At 44.9% G+C, this 27,982-nt stretch overlaps 2 protein-coding genes across 7 annotated transcripts in view; both read left to right on the top strand.

Annotated features, from left to right (window-relative positions):
- The window catches only part of CAMSAP2 (calmodulin regulated spectrin associated protein family member 2), a 112,151-nt gene extending 108,291 nt beyond the window's left edge, over positions 1-3,860 (top strand). For all 6 annotated transcript variants that reach the window (XM_032422418.1, XM_032422414.1, XM_032422420.1 and 3 more), the window contains 2 exons: positions 154-272; positions 908-3,860. In XM_032422418.1, the coding sequence (XP_032278309.1) occupies positions 154-272; positions 908-1,213 (425 nt within the window). In that variant the 3' untranslated portion in view covers positions 1,214-3,860. The remainder of the gene's footprint in view (positions 1-153; positions 273-907) is intronic.
- Positions 3,861-15,771: 11,911 nt separating this feature from the next.
- Positions 15,772-16,878, top strand: GPR25 (G protein-coupled receptor 25). Its single transcript, XM_032422080.1, has one exon. The coding sequence runs from the start codon at positions 15,772-15,774 to the stop codon at positions 16,876-16,878; it is 1,107 nt and encodes a 368-aa protein (XP_032277971.1).
- The last annotated feature ends 11,104 nt before the right edge of the window (positions 16,879-27,982 follow it).

The following is a 27,982-nucleotide window of genomic DNA, read 5'->3' as shown; positions in this document are numbered from 1 at the left end:
ATGATCCGATTGGAGTACAGCCACTCAGAGGCCTTTAGGCACAGATTTTGATTTTTTGTGTTTCCTCAATATAGGAACAATTACATCATTTAAACAGTAGTATTTCTGACTTAGGAATGGTATTTTTATTTTGCTGCTAAATTGTTATCACAGGACCAAAGCTCTACAAAGAACCCAGTGCAAAATCCAATAAGCACATAATACAAAATGCTTTAGCTCATTGCTGTTTGGCTGGAAAAGTAAATGAAGGTCAGAAGAAAAAAATACTGGAGGTAAGTATGTTTGCATGAAAATTAAATTTGGCAGTATTCTAAAATTGTGGGAGTCTTCTCTGCTACCAACTCAAGAGAAAATACCCTTCATCTCCTCCTAGGATTTCAACAGTATATAAAAGATCTGTAGCTATGTTTTAACTTTAGATTGAGTTAGTTCACTTTCAAATGGGGTTTTAGAAGACTGCGGACTTAACTAAGACTAGGATAGACTTAGATAATAATATAAAATTATAAGTTCTTTTCTTGCCCAGAGCTACTTGTTCATGTTTCATAAATGTAAGTAACGTAATTTTCCTTTTTAAAAGGAGGCTGTATTGCAAAGTTGATAATCAGTGTCTGGTTTGTTAATGGTTGTTTGACTAAGATCAAGATTTAGCAGATATTTCATATCTTCCTGCACGATAATAATATCCACACAGAGCCAACAGAACCTCAGAAGTGAAGTGTTCGCATACATTGTTAAAGTGTACTTTGCTTTTATAATACACATTTTTAGTTCTTCAGAATTTATATTTTAAATTATGTCATAATATTTGACCAAGATAGGGGTAAAACAATTATATAAATTTTATACAGTGAAATGTTTAAGAGTTTTTATTGTTTTGTTTTTTGTTTTCTGTTTTATTCTGAAGGAAATGGAGAAGTCAGATGCCAACAACTTCTTAATCTTGTTCCGGGATTCAGGCTGCCAATTCAGGTCTTTGTATACTTACTGCCCAGAAACTGAAGAAATTAATAAACTGACTGGGATAGGCCCTAAATCTATCACTAAAAAAATGATTGAGGGACTTTACAAATATAATTCTGACAGGAAACAGTTTAGCCACATACCTGCTAAAACTTTATCTGCCAGTGTTGATGCGATTACCATTCATAGTCATTTATGGCAGACCAAGAGACCAGTAACACCCAAAAAACTTCTACCCACTAAAGCATAGGAGTTGGGAAATACTTGCTTCAGAACATTCGTGGTAAATTTGCACTTCATCTTTCCTGCCTATAGAAAATCTTTCTGATTGCCAACAAAACTTTTATTAATTGAAACTGAACATTAAGCTCTGTTGTCATGAACAACTGGAATGTAAGCCACAGTATTTTGGAGTGCAGAAGATTCTCACATAGGTGGTAAGTCCAAGTGATGAAGGAAATGTTCTGATTCACAAATGGAGATTTGTGTCATCGGGTTCACCTGCTTGATAGTAGACACACTGAAGCACTGAATTCTCATGGACACTAGTTGGACTTATGGTTGAAATATGGCTAAGATTACAAATTATGTGTTTTATTTGTTGTTGTTGTTTTTTTTTTTTTAACTTTTTAATGTACGTTCTTGTCTTCAGATGGTTTATTTTTCTGTTTTTCTCTCCTGGGGGTTTAATCTAAGATACCTTTGTATTTTGTTTCATGTGGAGATCACAAGCGTAGGAAATGCGCCTTCAGAGGTAACTCGCACCTTTCTTATGATGCTAAGACAAACACTAGTGTTTAGTTTTACAATAACCCTCATGTTTTAATGGTGTTAGAGCATTTGCAAGAATTATTCTAAGTATTTACAATTCTGTATTTATTATTCACTCAAGTATTAACATTTCTCTATTAAATAAGAGGAGGTATTGTAAAGAGCTGCTAGTAGGTTCGCTTTAAACCACATGAGCTTAACCAAGAATATGTTATAAGAAGTTGCTGATTAAATCAGTGCTGTTTTTACACCACTTCTGGCCAACTCAGAATAATTTAGATTGTTCTTTTAACAAAAAAGGATTTCTATCTCTTTTAAAGTAAGTCACTTTATAAGCTGGCAGAAGTGAAGGACACTTTGAGAGTAGTCTTTCAATCTGAAGATGTAAGACTTCCTGCCACAAGTTCTCAAGAGGTCCTTACATTATATTTATAACTGATACAAAAATTATATTTAGAATTTTTAAACATGTACAAAGGGCTACATTTTAATTTTAAAATAGCTTCACATTATTTTACTTATATTGAGTTTTTCTTTTTTTATCCTTTTCAAGTGGAACAGCTTAAAGTACACACTTGAAATCTTCTCTACATGATCTTTGTTCCTTTAACAATGTATATCAGAGGGTTAGTTGGGGAAAAACTTCATTCTCAGGAAAAGACTTGAATGATTATGTGACCCTGTTATGTTTCAGTGTTGTGACAACTGTGTACACGTAGAGGGGAGAGACAGTATTGTATCATAAATGAGATGCAGGGTTGGTTTTCTTTCGTGGGAAGTAGAGACTAAAATATATACATTTCTCTAATTGAGTTGTTTAGAGAAATAACTAATATCTCATATGATGTATTTACTTATTTTAAAAGAGAATAGGAATGAGATGTCCCTGAACTGTACTTTTCTATTATTATAAGGCCTTTAGGCATCAGTGCATCTGGGTTATCAACATTTTCTCAAATGCTGTCAATATTTTACTGTAATTTATGTTCTTATATTTATGTATATTTGTTAAAACTGTAAAAAAAAAATTTCACAGATTTTTTTCCAATACCTGTGCAAGATATATGTGTAGCTCAAAACTATTTGTGATCTACTGTTTGCATGTAAGAGACCAGGATATGTAACTCTTATATTTTAAGTGTATACATATTGTGTATATAATATATGAATATTAAGAATGGGGACTTGCACATTTTACCTTTCAGACAACAGTTTCTATCACAGAAGGAAATGATTGCCAGATACATGTTTAGATTAAGCCTAGTTTAAAAAAATAGTAAATCTAATCGAAATACAGTAAATAATAGTCAAAGGGAGAATTAATAAGCACTTTACATTACTAAATTTGTTCTTTTCAATCAAATTTCCCTTATCAAATCAATCTTCTTTGTGATATTACTTGGCCATTAAATTTTTTAAAATTGGCTGCAAGACAATGGAGGAACTATATAAAGCTAAGTACGACCACCCTTTCTTCTTAAATTTATGTGTGTCCAACAATGAATGTCCATAATGTCTAAAGGTAGAACATGAACATTGCCACAGAAGTTCATTGCTCTCAGAATAATATTTTACTTTATTAATACAGAAGGAATATGGATATATTTCTTTAAGTCTGCAGATTTTTTTTTATTATGGTGCAGCTTTTTAAAAAAATTATGTTTTAAAAATTATACAAATGAAAATTATGGCATTTCATAAAGTCTGGAGATTTCCATCAACCTTATTGAAACACACTGGTGCTTTCATTGTTAGAGGTCAAATTATGATGATGATGATTCCGTTTAAGTTTGCCAAACACTTGTCAGGGTTTCCAGTGTAGCCTGTCAAATTCTGTTTGACGCAGCTTTGGAAAGCTTTCAATTCCTCTTGACTTTTCAATTTTGTTTTAGAATGACTGTTCCAGTTTTTATTTGGCTGTTTAAAGCCAAGTTCAGCTTTTTAATTAAGGTTTCATGGACACTGTTGGGCAATGTACGGTGTATGGTGTGCTTACCTGTCCACTCTAGAGCATTGCTTACAGGTTTTTTTAAGATGCTGTGCTGTAAAATACTGTCATATTTGCTATTTCCTGGTACAGTGTAGTTTTTCCCCTTTCATTTGAATAAAAGCATGGCACCAAATGACGCCTTTTCTGTTTCTTGAATAAAGTGTTTTTTTCCCTAATATTTGAACTTGGGTGAACTCATCATACAGTTTTCCTACCTCTTAACCTATGTTTAAATGTAACAATTTGGCAACTTTTGATAATATTGGACATTGTCTGAATACTGACTTAAGGCAATGTTAAAAAGTCTGTAACTTTCTGTGCTTAGCTCAGGCCATCTACGTAGTGGTGTATAAATGTTTGTGCTCATGATACATCTTTCTGTCATGTGAAATCGCTTTCTTTTGGTGAAAGATTAAAATGTGCCAGAATCAACACTTTATACCTTCGAAACTGAATGGCTAATGAACTCACTGATCTATAGTAGCCAAAACCGTTCTTGATTTACTCTAAGTTTCACTTTGATTTTGCAGATTATATTCATTCAGTCCAGAGCAATTAAGAAAAAAGATCTAATAACAAAACAACAAAATCTTCATACACAATTATATACCTGAAGAAATTCTGCCATTGCTAAATACAAGTGTGGTTCTCTACCTTTAGATCCTCTGATAGGGTACCCCAGCTTCAAAAACAGAGCTGTACTTCCACTTCCACAGTATTTTGTAATGCTGTAATATTCAGAAATAAAAATATTTAACTGTAAGACTCATGCAGCATTGGAGAAGTCTACACAAACTACGGTACCCTAGAGCCCACTCATAATTTGAGAGTGTGTTCCCTGATCTGGCTGCTTGATAGTTCTTAACTAGGCAGAGGGAGGGGTGCCTGGGTGGCTCAGTCAGTTAAGCGTCAGCCTTTGGCTCAGAGGTCATGATCCCAGGGTCCTGGGATGGAGTCCCGCATCGGGCTCCCTGCTCAGCGGTGAGCCTGCTTCTCCCTCTTCCTGCCATTCCCCCTGCTTGTGCTCTGTCTCTCTGACAAATAAATAAATAAAATCTTAAAAAAAAAAAAAAAAACTAGGCAGAGGGAAATGTTCTATAGTGAAGAGAACATTTTTATTTTGTAACCTGTGCACACGGAGAAATAATAAAGAATAATATCCAGCAAAAGAAATGTAGCTGTAATACTCTGACCTAGGAATCAGGCATTGGAAAAACACATCTATAAAATGAGTGTGAAGTTCTCTTATCCCTCAGAAGTGTATTGATGCTTATCTGTATAGATCTTATCTGGGGCACCCGGGTGACTCAATCAGTTAAGCATCGGACTCTTTGGTTTCGGGTCAGGTCCTGATCTCAGGGTCCTGAGACGAGCCTGGTGTCAAGCTCTGCGCTCAGTGTGGAGTCTGCTTGTCCCTCTGCCCCTCTCCCTGCTCATGAGCTCACTCTCTCAAATAAATAAATAAAATCTTCAAGAAATATATAGAGATCCGTGTCTCCTTAAATGGCAGTTTTGCTTTTAAAAGAAATTCTGTACCATTTTGGGGAGGGTGGTGTGTGCCTGGGTCGGTACGTCCCAGCTGCTCGTCACATAAGGCTGTCTAGAATCTGGTTTCAGTCGTCTGTGTTTGGCATCTGGGGTTCAGGCCTTCTAGCACCTCGGTATTTCAAGTCCAGATGCGCAGACAGCGAGGATTAGTGTGTGTGTGTGTTTAATGTCACTGTGGTGTCTATAACTTAAGTTACCTCTATCCACAGTGGCTTATAGTTATGTCAGAAAAAGAAAAAAAATGAGTTCACTTTCCATTGAAGATGATAAAAGCAAACAAGTTAAGAAAAATGTTTTAAGACCCACTCAGGCTTTTGTTTTCTTAACATAGTAAGCACAGCCACTGTGGTACTTAAAATACAGATGTCTTTCATTCTGCTTAACCTCAATCTGTTGTTTTAGGTGGCTGATCTGTTCCTTCAGTAGCACCTGTTGGTGTTAGAAGTGCACCCCAGGGTTGGAAGACACGCAGGAGGGCATGTGTCGTGGCCGCCAGTTTACGATTATATTCAGCTGCAGTGATTCCTGACCCCACCCAGTTATTCATACTTCACGGTTTGCATGTTTATATGAGAAAGGAAATGTGGCTGTCAACCCTCAAGCAAGTAGAAACTCTTCACTTTAATACTGCTTTATGATGTAAAAGTACTTTTCTTTTCCTTCCTTCCTCCCTTCCTTTCTGTGAAGAGATATGAGGATCTCCATTTCACAGATGAGGAAGATCAAGCTTCAAAGGTCAGTAATGGCCAGGGACACAAAGCTAGTAAGTGGCAGCATCACAGCTGGGGTCTAAACCAGCTTTCACATCCCCTTCGCTGTGCCTCACAGTGCGCATTTTCCACTGCTGTGGATGTGGCGGAATAAAAATACGTGAGGTCTAATAATTACACTAGTTAGTAATACATTCATCATTGATGGAAAACTGAGAACCTGCTGTTAAAGTGGATTTTGTTCTCTTGCCTAGTAACTAACCAGCATCAACACAACAATGGCTGAAATCAGACTGGTGGGTCCCCATACTCTTAAACATCTAGATTCCTAAGAAGAGAGGAATGGAGAAAGTACAGATGTGGAAAGAAATGAATTCTGCTAACAGGCTGATCAAATTTATCCAGGAAACTGTAATTAGGTGCAAGAGACTAGGTCACAAAGACATGGGGGCTCTTTCATCAAGCAGCCCCCCGTCTTGAGACGGATGCGGTTAGACCTTTACAAGCATCTGATAAACTCTACAGTGCAATAGAGGTGTGGACCCGAAGCACGGGGCAGATAAGCCCCTTTCTTATGAATAGTTAAGAGGTCTTGTTTGTTAAGCAAGTTCACTCTAACCAAAACTGACTATTACGTCATCAGCCAATAAGGGGCCACATCCTAGTTTTCTTGAGACTTGAGTTTTGAGTTGCAGAGACATTGTTCTGGTGACAGAGCCTTAAAGGCCCACTTTATGGTCATCAACATTTGACAAAGCTAGCTGATTGTACACTGCATCCTCTTCACTTTCGTAGCCAGAGACCTCTGTATTGCACTGTTTTTTTGTACTGTTTTTTGCTGCTCTGTTGTCCCCTCCTACCAGATACAAAAGTTTGCAGACTCATCAGAGGGCTGCCTTGGAACACTTGGGAGGACCACGGATATATCTGTGCATATTAGGCGGGTCATGCTTGGATTCTTTATCCTTACATTCAGTGCCTAAATAGGTATTCAAAATTGATTTGTCAAATGAATAAATAGAAGGAGGACTGCCTAGTCCAGATACAAAATCACACTCAAAACTTAATATGATTTCTGCTAGGCCACCACTGATTTCCTACTATAGATATTTTTTGCCCTAAAAATAGCCCCACGTGACCTCTGTGGTCTGACTCCCTCCGCTTTACACAGGCCATTCCATGGGACCCAGGTGCAGCTCAAAAATTCAAACCATTGGTGACCATGACACAGTGGTGTTCAATTCCCCTACCTTCTCTCTCAGCTCCTCATGTGCCTCCCCACCCCCAAATTATGGGCCAATCCCAAGGCTCAGTTCTCCTTCATGCCCTGCTCAACCTCCACTTCCCTTCTAAGAAGGCCTTCAATACCAGCTCCGACTGGCACCTCTGCCCAGGACCTCCCTCTCCCGCCTGAAGGCTCCCCGTGGCCCGACTCGTGCACCTGACTGCCAGCTCAAGCCTCTTACCTAGAAGTTCCACTGTCCCCAGCTCAACCGGTTTCTTTTTTTCTTTTATTTTTAAGGATTTTTATTTGACAGCACAAGCAGGGGGAGTGGTAGGGGAGGGAGAAGCAGGCTCCCTGCTGAGCAGGGATGCAGGGTTCCATTCCAGGACCCTGGGATCCTGACCTGAGCCCAAGGCAGACGTTTAACCGACTGAGCCATCCAGGTGCCCCTCTTTTTCTTTTCTTTTTTTTTTTTTTTAAGATTTTTCCCAACTCAACCAGCTTAAAAACTAAATGTCAACCTCCTAGTAAAACCTGGTATATATCTAGCCACCACGGCTGAAACCCTCCCGGTCTTCTCTTCCTCCTTCCTCCGTCCGACACAGAAGGCACCTCCCTCATACCTGGACAACCACCAGATCCTGTCCGTGTTCACACTTGCCATCTGTTCCTCATCTTTACTGCCACCAGCCTCGTGTCCAGGTGCCAGCAGCTCCTGCTTAAACTCTGCAAGGGCCTCCAGCTCGTCTTTCCCTAATTCCATTTCCCCACCACAAACAGTGCTGCCAACTGGTACCGAATTTTCCTAAAGCACTGCTTTCGCCCCGTCCTCCCCACTAGTCAAAAACTCCCATGGGGCCTTACCGTCACGGTGAGCTCAGCATTTAGAGCCCTCACAGGCTTGCCGAAACTTGGCTTCTCAGCAACATCAGAACATCTGATAGTCAAATATCCAACAGGCACACCAGAACTCAGAAAAATTTGACATTTCAAAATAACTCATCACAGTAATCATGAAAAAAAAATCAAACTGTAAGGACTTTCTTATATTTATTTTACGGTTTATTGTTTTCGGTTGCAGAGAGGATAGGGCTGGGGTGTTTTGATTTGTAACCTTTTGGTGCTTGGGACCACGGAAGGTCTTACTCCTGTCATTCATGTCGCTCCTTCCTATAACACAGACCTCCTCTTCAGAAAGGCTGACCTGCTTTGACCTTGATATAATGCAGGATACCACAGTCGGCCTCACGTCAAAGATACTTGTACAGTTCATTTTCTCCAATAATGTGTTAGTTAGCTGCTTGAGAGGAAGCACTGTGTCCATCATGTTACCTAATCGAGCGCTTGCCCCGTGGTAGGAAGGGGCTGTTCAGAGTCAGTCTGCACTGAAGGTGACCTTAGAAACTGGTTTCACTGATCCGTGGCAGAATCGAGGCACCGTGTGGGGGAGTCCCTATCAACCCACAGGGAACACTGCCAAATTCCTGCTGCAAATAACTGAAAATTCACACTAACTTTCCCATAACCAACTTTCTGTAAAATCACTGAAAAGTCATTGCAAGTACTAGTTTAGAAGCTTCTGTGGGCAGAATAATTACAAAGAGAAAAATGTTACTTCCTTTCCAAACAAATTCTGGGGCCATTTTTATATTGAGGGACTTCCCTACTGCCTGTCTTTTAAGTTTCTGATGGGTTTGTTTTGGCCTTGAAAAGAACTGCAGAAACCTGCAACGGAGGACAGATGGGAGCCTTACTTTCCTTGAAAGCCACACTCTTGCCCTCACGCTCCACTTCCATCCGAACTCCTCCCCCTCCTCCTAAAGGCCAACAACGAAGTCTGGGGTACATCCCGAGACAATCACACAGCTACGGGCCATGGGCTTTTGCACTGAGTCACCCCTCAGCAGTGTGGGCTGAAGCTAACTCAGATGCTGTCCTTTCCCAGCCACCCCATATTTAGCACCTGAAAGTTTCGGAAATGATTGAACATCTGAAACATTCTGCAAGGCCTCTGGCATCCAGGGTGGGGCCCCTTCCCTGGTATGTGCCACCCCTTAGGTGGTGAGGCTGCAGGGCAGGGTCAAGAACTGTCGTGATCTTCATTATTCTACGGTTTCCTGCCTACCTACCCACCCACGCACCCGGAGGGTCCCCTCTGGCCCTCTGGGGCTCAGGGGTTGGGGTCTACGGGAAACCTCATCTTGGCAACCAGTCAGTAATAGTGAATAAAACAGAGGACTCCCCATTCCCAATTCAATACTTATCAAGAGGGTGTGGACACCCAAGGACACATGGTTCTGTGAGGTTTTCCTCCCACTCTGGTCTCCATTACTGCTAACCTCCCTGTCAACCGCAACTGAACTGGTGTCATGCTATCTGTCTGTGCTTTGGCCTTGTCAGCAGTTTGTCTGCAGCCTCTGTCACCCTGTGAAATTCACGATCAGTGACACCAGGTCCGGTGAACTCTGGTTGTCCAAGACCTGAAGACCCCCCAGATGGGGATTATCTCTTTCTGGATTCCCAGTGCAATTCCAAAACCATTTACTGATCATTCACTATGTGCACAGAAAGCCTCATGTCCTGGAGGGGAGGAGGGGTGGCGCAAGCAGGCGAGTCTGGCAGCAAGACAGGTGGAAACGAGCAGTCCTCCGTGACGCAGCCCAGGCTGCGAGCGCAGAGCGCTGGGGGTGTAGGTGCAGAGCCCGTAGGGTGGGGAGACCATCTACTGGATGCCTGCTCACAGCCCGCTCGGGGACAGGGCCTTCAGTGCACTGGGGCGAATACAATCTTCACAACACCCAATCAAGTAGATGCAATCACACCCATTTAAAGACGTGGAGACTGGAGCCCAAGATCACACGGCTGTCAAGTTATAACGCTGATACAGAACCCAGACTCCTGCCACTAATAATCTGACTAAAGTTCTGTTCATTCACTGACCACAAGCAGACACAATGACATATAAGATACGTATTCAATAAATGTGACATCACAACACGGAGAACAGGGTTTTTAAAAATATGTATTTTTAATGTAATAGTGTTGGGAAAGTTGGATAGACATCTAGAAAAAAAAACTATACTGTAGATGGATTAAAAAGAAGAATACAGTTGAATGTTTTTAGACCATCAAAGAAAAAGTAACACTCTAAATTCTGGAACTGCTAAGACCAACAAATTTGACTATATGAAAATGTAAAACTAAAAATAAAGGGAAAACAGCCAAGAAAAAAAGTCTGGAAGAATATTTGAATTAAATGGGACAATGCTTAATCCTAAATAGTTCATATAAAAAATACAGTAGATAAATGTATAAAGGACATGATTAGACAGGTCACATAAGACGAATTAAGTACGGAAAGACTTTCAGTCTTATTTATAATCAAAGAAATGTACATTAAAATGAGGAACGATTTTTACCTCATTACCTATTAAAGTGAAAAATATCTTACTGATGAATATTTCTGACAAGATTGCATTGAACCCAAACCCTTCATACGATGCCATACAATTACTAGTCGTTATAAACATCTGTACTGAGCCATTTTCATAGCCTTTGACCTTCTCAAGGGCATTTATACTATAAGAATGTGAAAGAAAAAGTTCGTTAAGTGCAGTTATTTGTTACAAATTTCTGTAACAGCAAAAAATACTGGAGAAATCCAAAATGCCCAAAATCAAATTATTAGAAACATTATATTAAATAACATAAGTATTAGGCAACATAGAAAAATGTGGATTTATATGGCATTGAGATAAGCAGACTATGAAACTGTGTACATTCTAATTACTAATGACTCTGAAACCGTTGTGTTAAAAAAAAAATATGTGGAAAAAATCTGAGATGGAATGTGAAAAAAAACAGAAAATCCAAGAATAATGGGATTACAAATAGATTCTCTCCTCTGGTTGAAAGAAATTCACCAAAATGCTACACATGGTCGTGCCGCAGCGCTGGGCCTGGGTGGATGGACCTCATTCTACAGTCTACAACCTGCTTATATGGCCTTTATGATGAAAAAGGCAAATACAATGTTCAAAATGTTTCCTAACGGGTTAAGATTATGTGTACAGAAAAATTAAAATTGGGGGAAGAAGTTGTAAGAACTTACATATATAGCTCATAAAGGGACAGAAAGAAAATAAACCTATTCCTGAAAGCAACCTAGTCCAAAGCATGAGATCTTTATTTGTTGTCTCCTCTGTTGTCAGGTTTGTGCCCGTCATGGTGAGGGACAGAGAGAAGCTCTGCGGGCAGGCAGGGCTGACCCACATAACCAAGTCGGTCCAGGGAGCAGAAGGCCCATAAGGGATCAGGGGTCACAGAAGGCTCCCGGGGGGCGAGGTGGAGAAAGAGGGAAGACCACCTCTGCTCTGTTGACACCCGCCGGAGAGTGCCAAGATTCTCAGCTGAGCAGGATGAGTGTTCTAGTGGTTGACTTGCTTCTAATCCTGTGGGGGAATCCCCCCCCCCCCACCCCGGAGGAGGAGAGTGAGCAGGAGGAGAGTGAGTGGAGTTGGCCTTGGTCACTGAAAGTTGGACAGAAATCCATCCAGCTCTGGCCTTTGGGGCTTCCTCGCATCCAGACAGGTTCACAAAGGCCCGCAGGGCTCGGCCGCAGCACAGAGAATCCGCCCTGTGCTCTGGGCCACACACTTCCCTTGGGTATGAGACCACAGCCCCAGGAAGCAAGAATCTTTGTGTTTTTAATAAACAGCCTACTTCTCCTTCCCCCTCAAACCCCTCCCTAGGCTTCCCTCTCGGTCCCTGCCCCATTCTTCTTTTTTACCTGGCGGTTTCCTGGCTGTTCACCTCTAGCTTTCACAATCACTCATGCGCTCCCTGCCTCAGACTGACGTGTCCCCAAGGGCAAGTGAAGTCCAGCGGCACTGGGCCTGGCCCCGATCCCCTCCAGGCTCTGGCAAGCAAGCACTGCTCCTGCCAGCCTTCAGGGAAGGAGGCTGAGGCCCCCGAGGCCCCCCAGGAGTGTGGGTGTCACTCATCAGACATGAGAAAAACTGCTCTGGATCTCCAGCAGCCCCCACAGGTTCCCACCCTCTGGGCGGGTCTTCAGAGGAAACTCAAGCCTGAGGCTGGGATGCCCATGGAGGGACCACCCGGAAACCATTCATTCTCTGGCCTCTCCTCTGGCGTGCCTTTCCGCCTCTTGTAATTGGCCACGGAGAAACAATCTCGACAGGAATGGCCTGGACACAAGCATGCCCAACTCTCCTTAAGCTTTCCCACTCCCTGAGGATCCCCATGGACCACAGGGACCTCAAGCTAGAGTGACCTTATGTCGCCATTTGCCCAGAACAGTCCTGGTTTATGGCCCACGTTAATTACCATAGATCCTCTCGCTCTCAGAAGTGCCCCGGTTTGGATCATACATTATTTTATCCACAGAACACCTACCTGCACAGGCCTCTCTGTGCTCCCTGAGGCCAGTGAATGGGAAGGCATTCATATAGTTCCCAAACACAGCCACCCCAGGCCCATCGTTGACTCCTCTCTGCTGAGATCCACAATGTTACAAAGATCTCTTAATCCTCGCCCTTCCGTCCCCACCGCCAGTAATCTGTTTCAGATGCTCCCTATCCCCCCACAAGTGATTACAACAGCCTACTCTGGGGTCTCCTCGGCCTGAGCCTCTCCCCTGTCCAATCCACAGTTCTGCCAGTGATCTTTTCAAAACAGACAGAGGTCATGCCCTACTCACAAACGTCCAGTGGCTCCCCACTACCTACAGAACGAAATCAAGATCGTCCTGTGATCTGCTCCCGGCTACCTTTCCTGCTTCCTCTCCTGCCACTTGCGTCCCACCCTGGGCTCTGGTCACACCGGGCCCATGTCCTGTTGCTCTAATTCACCCTCCAGCTCCTTCCTGGACCTGCACTCATGGGTCATCTCCTGGAAGGCCTTTTCTGATGTACTCTTGCCATCAGAAGTAACTGCTCTTCCCTCTAACCTGCAAGAGGACTTGTGCCTTTATCACTTTGACTTCTGGCATGCTGGCCGCTGCAGAGGCTGCATCTATATCTATCCCCCTGCCTCAAGGCATCTTCCTCGCAATGCCTAAAACACTGCCTGCCCCATGAAGGAGCTCACTGTTAAGTGAACTGAATCAAGATTGATAATCCACCTCCAATTTTCAACACCAGAGTGCCCAAACAGGTCCGTCACTCATTCCTGGTGACAGCGTGGTGGGCTCTGGGTGGGCACACACATAGAAACGTTGGTCCCGACACAGTATCTCCTGGGAGGGATGTCTGCTAAGAATTTGGACCCGGAACAAAAGCAAAAATTGACACTCAGGACCACACCAAAATAAAGAGCTTTGCAAAGCAAAGGAAACCATCAACAAAATGAAAAGGCAGCCTACTGAATGGGAGAAGTTATTTGCAAATGACATCACCCATAAGGAGTTAATATCCAAAATACACAAAGAACTTATACAGCTCAACACCAAAAAACCACAAATAATCCAACTTAGAAAATGGGCAGAGGACCTGAGTAGACATTTTTCCAAAGAAGACATACAGATGGCCAATAGACACATAAAAAGATGCTCAACATCACTCATCCTCAAGGAACTGCAAAATCAAAACCACAATGAAGGATCACCTCACATCAGTCAGAATGGCTAGTATCAAAAAGAAATGACAAGTGTTGGCGAGGATGTGGTGGAAAGGGAGCCTCTTTGTACTGTTGGCAGGAAGAAAAATGGGTCCACCCACTGTGGAAAACAGTTTGAAAACACTAATTGAAAAAAAAATATCTGCACCCCTATGTTCATTACAGCATTATTTACAATAGCCAAGATATGGAAGCAACCTGTGTTCACTGACAAAGGAAATGTGGTGTGTATGTGCTCTCTGTATATTCTATATATGCTCTAATTATATATGTTATATATGTAATATATAATGCAATATTAATCAGCCATAAAAAAAAGGACCAAGATCCTGCCAAGTGAAATTTTCAGACAGAGAAAGGCAAATGCCATTTGATTTCACTCATATATATAATCTAAAAAAAGCAAGTGAACGAATAAACAACAAAAACAGACTCATAAATACAGAGAACTGGTGGTTGCCAGAGAGGAGGAGAGTTGGAGGGTGGGCAAAATAGGTGTAGGGGATTAAGAGGTACAAACTTCCAGTTATAAAACAAATCTGGGGAGTGAAAAGTACAGCATTGGGAATATAGTCAGTCAACGTTGCATGGTACCATGCAGACAGCGGTAAGCAGTGGTGGTAAGCAGTGTGTAACGTATAGAATTATCAAATCCCTATGTTATACACCTGAAACTAACATAATACTGTGTGTCAGTACTTCGATATATAAGATTAACAAAAAAAAAAAAAAAAAAAAGGATCTGGACTTAACTGGAGTTGCCCAGAATCCTCGCAGTAGAAACGGCATACCAAAATAACAGGCTTTTGCACAAAGGAAACCGTCAACAGAATGAAAAAGCAACGTACCAAATGCGAGAAGAAAGGGTACCTTCTGGAGGAAGGGCAAGCTTTCCTTCACCCATCCTCTCCTGGGGAGCCACCACCCCCTGCAAGGTCAGGCGTCATTCCCACCCTTTCATGAATCCTCTCCTGACCCGGTCCATAAGGGATCTCACCCTCCTCTAAACTTCCGACTCTTAATTAAAGACAACTAATCTGCTGCTAAATTAGGTACCATCTTGAGTCATCTTTTGTCCTGAGTTTACATCTGTGTTTGGCTTAATAGGTAGATTTGACCAGATGAGGGCAGATAAAGAAGAGCTGGGATTAAATCCCAGGCCCCTCTCCTCTTCTGTCTGGATACCCTTCCTCTCTAGCTTAAAACCTTCCCATGTGGCTTCATAAGGACCTGATTTGGTCAGAAAAGCCACTCTTCGAGTTAGGACATTTAGCCTGGCGCCTCAGGAGCCTAACAGCAGCTGGAGGGCTCTGGTGCCCAATTCCTGATTAGGAGGGAGGCCCCCAGTGCAGGCTCCCTCATTCACCCCGACCCTGTTTGTGCACCAGAGAGCAGAACCCCTTTTTCCTAGAGAACAGGTGAACCCGCAGCAGTCTGAGGCACCCTCCCCCCCCTTACAAAACCCTCAGCCGGGGTTCTATCCCCTCACCTCTAATAAAACTAGAGAAAACAACAGCACGGAGCATGGGCAGGAGCGAAGTGGGCGACGAGAACAGATGGGGGCTCTCGGGCACACGCCACCTCTTGCATCCTGACGTCAGACGGCTCCCACTGGGAGGCAGGGCAGGTGTCCCAGCCCTGAGGACCCTCCCTCGAACAACCCTCGAAGCCCCCTCTGCCGGGTCCCTGCCCTTCCCCTAGGGCCAGCCCCAAAACGTAGGCCTCAACCCGGGGAGGGGGGCCTGCCCCTCCCACGCCACCCTCTCCTCCCTCACCTTCCTGCCCACCCATTTGCCTCGGTCTGGGCGGCAGGAAGGGAGGTGCTGGGCACCGGCCGTGAAGAGCAACCCCCACCCCCCTTCCCTCGCTCAGAGCTCCCGCCGCCCGCACCCAGGCTGCGTCCCGCACAGGCCTCGCGGCCCCCCGCCATGCACCGCACCGAGCCCTGGCTCCCCAGCCCGGGGACGGCGTCCTGGGACTACTCGGGGTCCGGCGACCTGGAGGAGCTGGAGCCGTGCCGGGTCCGGGACCTGCCCTACGGCTACGCCTACGTGCCCGTGCTCTACCTGGCGGCCTTCGCGGTGGGCCTGCTGGGCAACTCCTTCGTGGTGTGGCTGCTGGCTCGGCGGCGCGGCCCGCGGCGGCTCGTGGACACCTTCGTGCTGCACCTGGCCGCCGCCGACCTGGGCCTCGTGCTCACGCTGCCGCTGTGGGCGGCGGCGGCGGCGCTGGGCGGCCGCTGGCCGTTCGGCGAGGGCCTCTGCAAGCTCAGCGGCTTCGTGCTGGCCGGCACGCGCTGCGCAGGCGCGCTGCTGCTGGCGGGCCTGAGCGTGGACCGCTACCTGGCGGTGGTGAAGCTGCTCGAGGCGCGGCCGCTGCGCACCCGGCGCTGCGCGCTGGCCGCCTGCTGCGGCGTCTGGGCCGCGGCGCTGCTGGCCGGCCTGCCCTCCCTGGCCTACCGGGGGCTGCAGCCCCTCCCCGGCGGCGGCCGGGGCAGCCAGTGCGGGGAGCAGCCCTCCGACGCCTTCCAGGTGCTGAGCCTGCTGCTGCTGCTGCTCACGTGCGTGCTGCCCTTGGGCGTCAGCCTGGTCTGCTACTGCCTCATCTCGCGCCGCCTGCGCCGCCCGCCGCACCCGGGCCGGGCCCGGAGGAACTCGCTGCGCATCATCTTCGCCGTCGAGGGCGCCTTCGTGGGCTCCTGGCTGCCCTTCGGCGTCCTGCGGGCCGTCTTCCACCTGGCGCGCCTGGGGGCGCTGCCGCTGCCCTGCGGCCTGCTGCTGGCGCTGCGCTGGGGCCTCGGCATCGCCACCTGCCTGGCCTTCGTCAACAGCTGCGCCAACCCGCTCATCTACCTGCTGCTGGACCGCTCGTTCCGCGCCCGCGCCTGGCGCGGGGTCTGCGGGCGCGCCGACCGCCCGGCGCGCAGAGGCAGCTCGGCGTCCTCGCTCTCCAGGGACGACAGCTCCGTGTTCCGGAGCCCGGCCGGCAGCTGGGAGCGAGCCCGGACGGCGAACGCGGGCCGGGCCCTGCTGTAGCTGTCCCGCGCCCGGCGGAGGTGGCGGCCCCGGAGCCCGCAGGGGAGGGAGGCCCGGGGCGGGGGGTGGGGCGGGAGTGGGGGAGACTCCCCAGACGTGCCTTCTCGGCTGGGGGCCGGCACTGCCCGGACTCCCAGGGCCTCCTTCATTAGCTTTCCCAGAACCTCAGCGCTTTTGGAACTCCCGCCCCCAAACCAGCCTGCTGAGAACAGCTGTTCTCTCAGCCCAGTGGGCAAGTGGGGCTAATTTTCTCCAGTTCAGTAAAGGTCCTATGAGATGGAGCAGACAGCAGTCTGGACACCCACAGTTTCGCCAAGTAGAAGAAAGGGAAGTGGTTTCCTTCTCTGCCCCATTAGGAATAGCGCTGGCCAGAATACCAAACCCAGACCCCCCAAAAGCTACTGTTGTCTCCAGCTATGCTTTCTCTGAACCCCTACAATAGCCAGTCTTCCGAGAAATACCTTCTCGAAGTCAGACCCTCTGGCCCTCTCACTCTACAAGAAATTCTATAGAATATGGGAATTGACAGCCCTTTTGTATTTAGTCATCTTGTGTCTATGATGTATCATTGGCCACTATCAGTTCAGATTTGCATTTTCAAAGCTCACCAAAGCCATGGGAACCAGCCCCAGTGTGCGCTGCCCAGTTTATTCCTCCTGACAATCTCCCGGAAAGTGCTAGGCCTACCCTAGTTTTGTATCCTCTCCCCAATCCCATGAAGCGGACAGACTCACCCTGGAAATTATCTTGGCCCTTTCCTCTGGACAGAAGATTCTGAAATCTTTCGCCAGACATTCAGATTCTCTATCACTCAGCCAGGGCCACCAGAATCATCTGTGTCAGTTCACCTTTCTCAATAAAAACTGTTGCTAGCCTGAGCTCGACAATCATGTCTTTCTTTACTTGAGTAGTGGGAGTGAAATGAGTGTCAGGAGAAAAATCCAATACTGGATCAGACAAAATTCAAACCAGTAGTTGAGGTTAACCTCAGATGATCAGGATTTAGTGTGATGTCAGAGACCTAGACAGCTGCACCATTTCGGGAGCAGTAATTGTACAGAAAGGCAACAAATCCTTTATTTTAAAGGACATTTCACATTTTGAAGGTTACAGAGGAAAAAAGATGTAAGGGCATCTGCCGGCCAGGTGTCACTTCAAAGAGGAAATGAGTCACTGTGATTTTTTGAATATGTACTGGGCATTTTTTCCTATCCTTTTTGAGACCATCTATCCATTTTCTGACTGTGACTTACCCTCTGAGGGTTTGGGAATTCGGTGTTTATACTTTTGATTTAAGAGGATTTGCCTAAAGGAATGTCAATCAGTGCAGGGAAAGGAACGTAATTCTCCTTGAGAACCACCTGCCAGCCAGATCTCCACCAGCCCAATCATAAAGTTGCAGGCTCCGGGCAGCATCCACTGAGATCAGCACTCCAGTGCTAGGTTGGGTCTGAATCCCGGGCATTCATTCTCAAGCTGCTTAACCCCCTACCTAATACCACTGCATTTGTCTTTAGCCTTTGGGGCTGTTGGATTAGAGTGGATTGAATGTCACACCCCACCGTGACCCCACCTGTCAGCTGTCCCTAGTAGGTGAGGCTGTTAAGAAAGGTTAAGCGCATTCCTCCCATACACCCAGAGAGAGGCAAGACTTGCAGCCTGTGGGGTCCTTGGTGCCAGTAGGACAAATTTCAGACACTCGCAGTTTAAGAGCTCAAGTATATCATGGCTCTTCCTATCCTCACCCTTGCTCTCTGATGCAAGAAATTATTTTTCGCTGGGGTGCCTGGCTGGCTCAGTCCAAGGAGCATGCGACTCTTGTTCCTGGGGTCGTGGGTTCGAGGCCCACATTGGATGTAGAGATTACTTAAATAAATCTTTAAAAAAAAGAAATTATTCTGTGTCATACGGCGGGCTTGCAGGATAGGGAAGCTAGCTCTCCTGTGGGTTGGGATGTGGCAAAACCTCAGCTTACAGGCCAGGCACTTCTCTTGGCTGTTCTGACTGGTGCCACCTCTACTCCCACCAATATACGTCTCCTGACTTACTGACTCATTGAGCTCTCTGAACGCAGACAGGAAGAAGGCTTCTCCATGCCCAGGTTTCTTTATAGCCCTTCTGGAGTACTTATTGAAACTCAGCATTTACTTCCCACTGCAGAACTCCGGCTGATGGGCTGACGAGGAGAGAAAGTTCCCTCCCTTTGTTTCAGTAGGTCACTGAATTAGTCTGCCTTGTGTCCCTTGGAAATTTTCTTTCATATGCACACAAGAGCAAAAGAGGACCAGGAAACTTACAGTTTTCACTGAGGAAGACGAGGCGCAGGTTCAGGAAAGAGTTAAATGAGCACTCCCACATATATTGCCAGCAGGAGAGTTAAAGGGCAGATTCTTTTTTCTTTTTTTTAAGATTTTATTTATTTATTTGACAGAGAGAGAGTGCGCACAAGCAGGCAGAGCGGCAGGCAGAGAGGGAGAGGGAGAAGCAGGCTCCCCACGGAGCAGGGAGCCCCACGTGGGGCTCGATCCCAGGACCCTGAGATCCTGACCTGAGCCAAAGGCAGACGCTTCACCGACTGAGCCACCCAGGCCCTCAAAGGGCAGATTCTTTTAGAAAGCAATTTGTCAATCAATACCCAGAGCTTTAAAAAATTTTCATATCCCATCCCTCCAAAATGTCCTTTCCCTGTGACCCTGTGATTTCATGTCCGCCACTCTCTTCTGAGACAATAATACTAAGAAAAGTTTGATGCACCAAGTTCTAAAACATTCTTAAAGACTTCACCTGAAAGGGAACAACTTGAATGTCTGGTGGTGTAATGCCCTCATTAATATAATGGGCTGTTGTTAGGCAAATTTTTAAGATGTTGCTGAAAGGAGAGATTAGAAAATGTTGACGATAAAAGAAAAGAAGGTAACAAAATTGCGTGTGTTGAACACCCACTCGCTTCAAGCTCAATAATTGTTAGATGGGTTTTGGTAAAGCAAAACCTTACATGCCACCACGTCCTGTGGATAAAAACTATCTTTCGCTCTTTAGCACAAGTTTTAAGCAGCAGGTATGTTTCTTTTCTCTTGGTGCTAAGGAAGGAAATGCCATCTGTCTTACTTCTTTGTTCATTGTTGGTCTCTGCCATCAGAATATGGGCTCCATAAGTGAAAGGAGTTTGTCTGCTTTATTCAGGGCTGTATCCCAATGCCTGGGACCCTAGCTGGCATGCAATAGGCACTCATTAACTGCCTGCTGAAGGAATGACCATCAGAACCACACCATAATATGAAATGATATGACATATTGTGAAGAGTAGGAGGAAGGATATGTCATTTTAGGTATGTTCGATAAAAGGGCACATGAGAAAGTCTAGAAGAAATTCAATAAATGTTAGCAGTGATTGTGTCAGAGTAAGGGGATTATAGATCCCTTCCCCCGTCCATCTCTCTGTTCTCGAAAATTTTATAACTTTTTTTTTAAGGGAAGTTATCAAAGGGCCGTGAAACTGCCAAAGCGCTGGGGCTAACCAACATCGGCCTGGGTCCTGCCTCCCGCCGCCACACTAGCTGCCTGTCCTGGGGTGTCTCTCTGCCGCGTGAGCCTCACTTTCTTCATCCGAAGGATGGAGATGATTATGTCTGCCTGGGCTGCCTGGTAGATCAAAGGAAATCATGTTCTTGAAAGTACTTTGTAAGCTGTGGTGTTTTAGACAAACCAACCACAGGAGCCCCGCCTTGGGATTATCTCGTTCCAGGCCCTGCTGCCCCCTCCCCATCCCCATCCCTGTCACCACCCCCGCCCCTGCCCTCACCCTCGCCCTGCCCTCCGCTGTGGAGGCGAGAAGGGTGGAGCTGCTCTGGGGTTTTAAAAGGTCAGCATCAACTATACTCAAATTTAAAAAAAGAGATAGATTAAAAAAAAAAAAAAAGGTCAGCACCTGGTCAAAGGCTGGGCACATTTGCCCTGTGTGATTCTGACTTCATTCTTGTGACTAATTCTGGGCATTTTTTCTCACCTCCCTTGATCCTCGGGGTTCTTTCTCAGGGCATAGTGTGGGAACCCAGGGCCCCCCCCGGGGTGATGAGTGATCTGAGGAGTTCAGAAGAACGACAGAGCTGGCAAAGCTGTGCTCGGTGACAGGACTCAGCCCCTGTGTCATTCTGAGGGTAAAATGAGGACTCTGGACACTTGTGAGGGCTTCCCAGGTGGTAGATCTTATCAAGTCTAAATCCCTCCCTTGCTGGGGCTGAGTGACCTGCAGGAAGCTTCTTACCACTCCCTGTCCTGCACCAAGCCCCCCAGCCTCAGGCGAATGGGGCAAATGATAGAAAGACCCGTAGCCAACAGACCAGGGAATGCTTGGAAAGTGAGAGGAAAAGAGGAAGCGAAGATGTGCAATCGCTCTTCCTCTTCACGATCACCAAAGTCAAGAAGTATGTAATGACATCTTCCGTGAAGGCAGACACTGCCTGGGATTCACATTTACTACATCACAGTACTATAGAGCTAGAAACCCATTTTGTCCATTCTAAGAAGAGGACACTGAGGATCAGAGATGGGAAGTCACTTGTTTAAGGTAATAATAACACCACTTACGTCTGTGTAACACGCCACAAATGTTTAAAAAGCACAAACACATGATTTCATCAATTCTCATGACCCTGCAGCAGGCAGGAATGATTAGCTTCATTTTACTGATGACGAAACTGACAAGTAAAGAGGCTTGGTCAAGGTCACAGAGAAGCAAACATTGCCGCTCAAACCTTTGTCGAACCCTCCTGCTCTCTCTTCCCCTGCGACACCCAAAGAGGCGCTCTCTCCATTCTGAACCCAGCTCACACTAGGCGACTCCTTGACCCAGGCTCTCTCTTAAAAATTTTAAGAATTTTAAGAATTTTTAAGAATTTCCAAGACACATACCATATAATCTCACTTACATGTGGAATCTAAAAAAAACAAGACAAATGAATAAACAGATAAAAAGCAGACTCAGACCTAGAAATACAGAGAACAAACTGGTGGTTGCCTGAGGGAAGGGGGGGGATGGGCAAAATGGGTGAAGGGGAGTGAGAGATCCAGGCTTCCGGTTATGGGAAGAATAAGCGAATGAGTCATGTGAATAAAACGTACAGCACAGGGAATCTGGTCAATGATATTGTATTTGGTTGTGTGGTGACAGAGGGCAGCTACCCTTGGGGTGGGCACAGCGTAACGTAGAGTTGTTGAATCACTATGCTGCACACCTGAAAGTAATGTCACATTGTGTGTCAACTATACTCAAATAAAACAAATTTTTTAATTTTTAAGAGTTTTCTTCTAATTATTAAAGCAACACCGGTTCTTTATTAATAAAAAGTGGAAATTACAGGAAAATACAAAGGAAAATATGAAAAACACCTATCATTTCACCATGAAAAGATACCTTAGATTATTTTTCTATGTATATAATAATACACATGTGTACATTTTTCTTTCAGCTAGATTGGGGAGAATCTACATGAGACCACAGACTGGGTCTGTTGTGTTCCCAAGTGTATACCCAGTGCCTGGCACAAAATTGGCACTCAGTCACGATATGTTAAATGTATATTACATACATTATTTTGGGACTCATTTTTTTTTTTTAAGATTTTATTTATTTGACAGAGAGACAGCGACAGAGGGAACATAAGCAGGGGGAGCGGGAGAGGGAGAAGCAGGCCTTCCGCTGAGCAGGGAGCCCGATACGGGGCTCGATCCCAGGACCCTGGAATCATGACCTGAGCTGAAGGCAGACGCTTAATGACTGAGCCACCCAGGCGCCCCTCATTTTTTTTTTTTAATTAAGTAGGCTCTACACCCAACATGGGGCTTGAACTCATGACCCAAGATCAAGAGTCGCATGCTCTACCAACTGAGCCAGCCAGGGAGCCCTATATACATTATTTTGTAGCCTGCTTTCTTCCCTCAGCAATATGCCATATTTTATTATATCATTAGATATTTCTCTAAAACATGTTTTTAAGGTTATAATACATCATTATATTAAATATAATCTCATTTGTGTAACCAAGCTCCTAATCTTTTTTTTAAAGCTTATTTATTTTTTAAAGTAATCTCTACACCCAACATGAGATGCAAACTCATGACCCCAAGATCAAGAATTGCATGCTCTTCCGGCTGAGCCAGCCAGGCAGCCCCAAGTCCCTAATCTTGTTTCAATTTTTCACCCTTATAAATAATTCTATGATGAACATCCTTGTACAAAGATTTTTGTAACCTTTTCTAATTCATTTTTTAGGACAAATTCCTAGAAGTGAAAATCAGTATTCATCAAAGATTACAAGCAGTTTAAGACTTTTGGTACATTGTGCCAAATTGTTGGAAAATTTGTATTCTCTCTAGAGGTGTATGCGAGTGCCCATTCACCACACCCTTAACAAACAACACCAGGAATTATTATTTTTAAAAATATTTGTCAGTTTGGTATCTGCCCAACTTTAAAAGAACACAAGATTGCCATCTTATTATATTATTCCAAAGACTTTTTATTTATAATAGGTGATTACAACATCCCTCTGAAGTAGATGTTAAAATGATAGCTAATATTTATTGAGCACATAATATATGAGAGGCACCGAGCTAAAGGTTTTATATATATTATCTTATTAATCCTCACAACAATTTTATGAGGTATAGAATTTATTGTCCCTGTGCTAGAGGTTAAAGAGTTGAGTCTTGGAGAGTTTATGTAACTTGTGCAAGTATCTTCCCTAAAGAACTTGTATTATTTTCTCTACTTTACAGATGAAGGAGCTAAAGTGCCAAGAGCTTTATTGACTTGTGGGGGTCACACACACATGGCAGAATTTAAAACCCATGCATCCCGGCCCACAGCTTAAGTCATCTTCCTTCTTCCACTACTCTACTAGCACCTGCCTTACCCTGTTTATCCCTCATCAGTACTAAACCAAATGGCACACTGAGGTCAAGACCACCATTACTGGCCCTGCAGAGAATTACCCTGCTTCTGTTCTCAAAAGATCAATGGTTAAATGATGGTTAATTTTATGTGCCAACTTGCTGGGCCACACGGTGCCCAGACACTTGGTCAAATGCTATTCTGAGTGTGTCCATAGGCGTGCATGAGATTAACATGTGAATCGATAGCCTGAGTAAAGAAGATTGAGCTCCCGGGCGCCTGGATGGCTCAGTTGGTTAAGCGACTGCCTTCGGCTCAGGTCATGATCCTGGAGTCCCGGGATCGGGTCCCACATCAGGCTCCCTGCTCAGCAGGGAGTCTGCTTCTCCCTCTGACCCTCCTCCCTCTCATGCTCTCTGTCTCTCATTGTCTCTCTCACAAATAAATAAAATCTTAAAAAAAAAAAAGAAGATTGAGCTCCCTAACGTGGCAAGGTGTGGGGGCGGAGGTGGGAGGCAGGGGGCTCATCCAATCCATCGAAGGCCTGAACACAACAAAAAGGCTGTGTAAGAGGGAATTCACTTTCTACCTGACTGTCTGAGCTGTTCCTTTGGACTCAGACTGGGATTGGAATTTACATCATCGAGTCTCTCCTGGGTCTCCAGCCTGCCAACTGCAGATCTTGGGACTTCTCAGCCTCTGTAATGCTGTGGGCTAATTTCTTATAATAAATGTCTTTAAATAGAGAGATGGATGGATTTAGATCTGTGTATATATATATATATTATAATACATATAACGATCTATATAATATATCGATATCTATATATAATAGATATATTTATCTCTTCTATTGGTTCTGTTTCTTTGGAGAACCCAGACTAATATAATCAGGGTCCCCTCACCAAGGAGAGCTTGGGCATCAGAATGAGAGGATGAATGGGGATCTTTGCAGGTGTGTTGAGGTAAGGGATCAAAATGGGGAGAAACAGTGCAAAACCCCACCCCACCCCCCACATTGCCTGGGTAGTCCTAACTGGCAAGTTAGGCAGTGAAAGCAGAGGGGCTTGGCTCTGGCGGGCAGCAAAGCCTGAAGTACAGATCTGAGACAACAGCTGCTGGTGTCTGGGTGGAGGTTGTGGTTTGCCCCAGGGAGACGTGCTAGACACAGGGTGATTAATCTCGCGCACCCTGCTCTGAAAATGACTGTCTTCATGATGTGCATGCTTGCATCTCTCTAATCCAATATGTCTCTTCGCATCAGCCCCCAACCACCCTAAAACAAGCCTTGTGTTGTCCCCATACTGGATCCCATGCACACAAAGTCACAGCATAGTAGAGGACACAAGGCTTGCTGAATTCTATCTTTTTAAGCAAAGTCTTGGGTGTTTTCTTTCTCTCTCTCTCTCCTTTTTTTTATAACCTATTGTCCCAAATCTTCTCAGGTTTCATTTTTAAATTCTGATTCCATAAAGAGAGAAAAATGTCATATTAAGAGTTAAATAACTCCAGACCCTCCACCCTAATTGCAGTAATTTTCACGTTGGCACATTCTCTTTCCAACCCTTCTCTATCACGGTCACATTTTACATTGCTGCGATCATGAGATGTTCTGTTCCCCCCACCCCAGAATATACTATAAACATTTTTCTGGGCCACTATATAGATTTCATAATGGTCACTGTGGATAAACCATAATGTAGCTAACCGATCCTCCCTATTAGACATTCAACTTGCTCAGGAGCTTTCGCTTTGATAAATACACTGCAGCGAGCATCCTTCCCATCTAGCTCAGGACTGGTTTTGAATGTCCGTTCCAAACTGAACAACACTCCCTGCCGCCTGTTCCCCCTCCTGTAGGCTCTTCTCCTTCGCTGCCCTGCATGATTCTATCACCGCTGATGGTCTGTCTCCTTCGAAACAGCGAACTCCCCTCACCTCAAGAGCAGGCGCTGTGGACTCATAAACAATGCATTTTGGAAGCGCTTTGAAAAGTAGCATAGCACGTTAATGTACTGAAGTGCATGTCAGTAATTACTTATTATTATTTTAGACTCTAATGGACCAACTGTGAAAAACAGTGTAACATAGGACTTTAGTGCATAAGCTGGGGCCACCTCTGGGTTCCAAGTCCCAGCTCCGCTTCTCACCTTCTTTGTTACCCGGGTAAGGTGTTCAACCCTTTCTGCTTCAAAATCCTCATGTGTAAAATGGGAACAATGCTTTTTATTTCAGTGGGCACATGAAAAAGTTAAATGCGTTACTATACGAAGTGCTTAGAACTACATGACACATAATAAGCATTCGATGTTTGCTATAATCATTGGGAGTAAAATAAACAGCACAAACTATTCCTTAAGTGGAACTGAATTATACCCTGGCTTTGGATTTCTCTTCTCAAATTAATTGATTCAACACATTTTTATTTTGCATCTGCCATGTGCCAGTTACTCAGCAAGGCCGTGGGGCTACAGAAATTAGAAAGATTCCCAGCTCCCCTGAAGAACAACCACTGACGACTTGAGTCTCCATCCCACACACACAAAAGACGGAAAGTGTAGTCTTCCGGGCATAAAAGAAAGAAAATCCATGCAGAACTTTAATTTTGAGTAAAATGTTATTTTTCTTTTCCTCTTTTTTGAAACTCCGAATTATGCAAAGAATTCTGTACTGTGCGAATAAATCACTTTTGTAATCATTGATTTCCAGAGAATTGGTTGATCACAGTGTCCCTTGCGTGAAGGCCTGTGAGTAGACCCTGGTCATCCTGTCTTTCAGGGCGGGGACTGCCTCGCAGAGCCCAGAGCATTCCCTGACACGAGCGGGGCTGGCAGCCTTCCACACCCAGCGGCTCTGCCGACACACCAGCAGTGGGTGGTCAGGGTGGTCAGGCTGCTGCGGACAGGGGCCCAGCCCTGGGGGGACGTGGGGTGAGGGGACCTCTCTGGTCCACAGTCCCATGATTACAGGCCCAATCTATTCTCCAGAGACTTATCTCATGTATTGCTTTTAAAAATATTTTAAATGTTTTATAAAATGCACCCACCAAAAGGCTGGAAGCATAAATCCATCAATTAAAAATCAAACAATCACGGCAACACGATCCACACACACGCAAAGGCAACAATTCAACTGTGCCATCCACTACCATAAACGAGGCAAGACAAACACATAACAGCAAGTCAGAAAGTAAAATTCATTTCTCAGCCCACTTAAACGCTTTTTGACATTTAAGAATCTGTTTCTCTGTGGTCTGGTACCAAGAGAGATCCACACATCCAGGGTCTGGGGACTCTCAGCAGTTAAAGTCTTGAAAGACTCCTGAGCAGAGCCCGCCAGCAGGCTGTAAGAACAGGGAAGTTATTTTTTTTTTTTTAAGATTTTTTATTTATTTATTTGACAGAGAGAGAGACAGCGAGAGAGGGAACACAAGCAGGGGGAGTGGGAGAGGGAGAAGCAGGCTTCCCGCTGAGCAGGGAGCCTGATGCGGAGCTTGATCCCAGGACCCTGGGATCATGACCTGAGCGGAAGGCAGACGCTTAACGACTGAGCTACCCAGGCACCCCAGAACAGGGAAGTTATTTTAAAATATAATAAATCAACAGGGACATCTTTTGGGGATTTTCTTATATCATAACCTGAACTTGGAAGGTAGGTCAATAAGAAGGCGACTGCCCACACCATATGAAGTTTACTGCTTTTTAAGAAAAAAAATATTTTAAATAGAAACAGAAAATCACCTTTCACAACCTCGAAGAAAGTAATTGATTCAGGCAAAGATCACTGGTGGATACTAAAGCCATGAGGTGAGAGCTGGACCATTACAAGATGTTCACATATCGTCTCAGGGACTAGTTTCCAGTGAGAAGGGAGAAAACACAATGTGACAAATATAGGGGTCAGGAGCAAGTTCAATGACAATGCGAGGAGGCAAGCAGATAAAACACAGAATGTAGGTCATTTCATGAGACAACTGACCTGATTTCAACAAGTCACTGACATGATAAAAAAAAATTTGGGGGTGGGGAAAGGGGACCCACACAAGAAAAAAGAGCCAAATTCAACGTGTAGACCTTACTTGGATCCAGATAAACACAGACCGGCTTTAAAGACAGTGTTGGGACAACTGGGGAACTTTGAATGTGACTCGGTATTAGGCTATTGTGATAATGATCATATGATTCTGTAAGAAAAGTGTCCAGTTTTTTTTTC

Source organism: Phoca vitulina, unplaced genomic scaffold (assembly GCF_004348235.1).
Source record: "Phoca vitulina isolate PV1807 unplaced genomic scaffold, GSC_HSeal_1.0 scaffold26, whole genome shotgun sequence".
NCBI classification, from domain to species: domain Eukaryota; kingdom Metazoa; phylum Chordata; class Mammalia; order Carnivora; family Phocidae; genus Phoca; species Phoca vitulina.
Note: the sequence above shows the minus strand (reverse complement) of the source record. Positions and strands in the feature narration are given on the sequence as shown.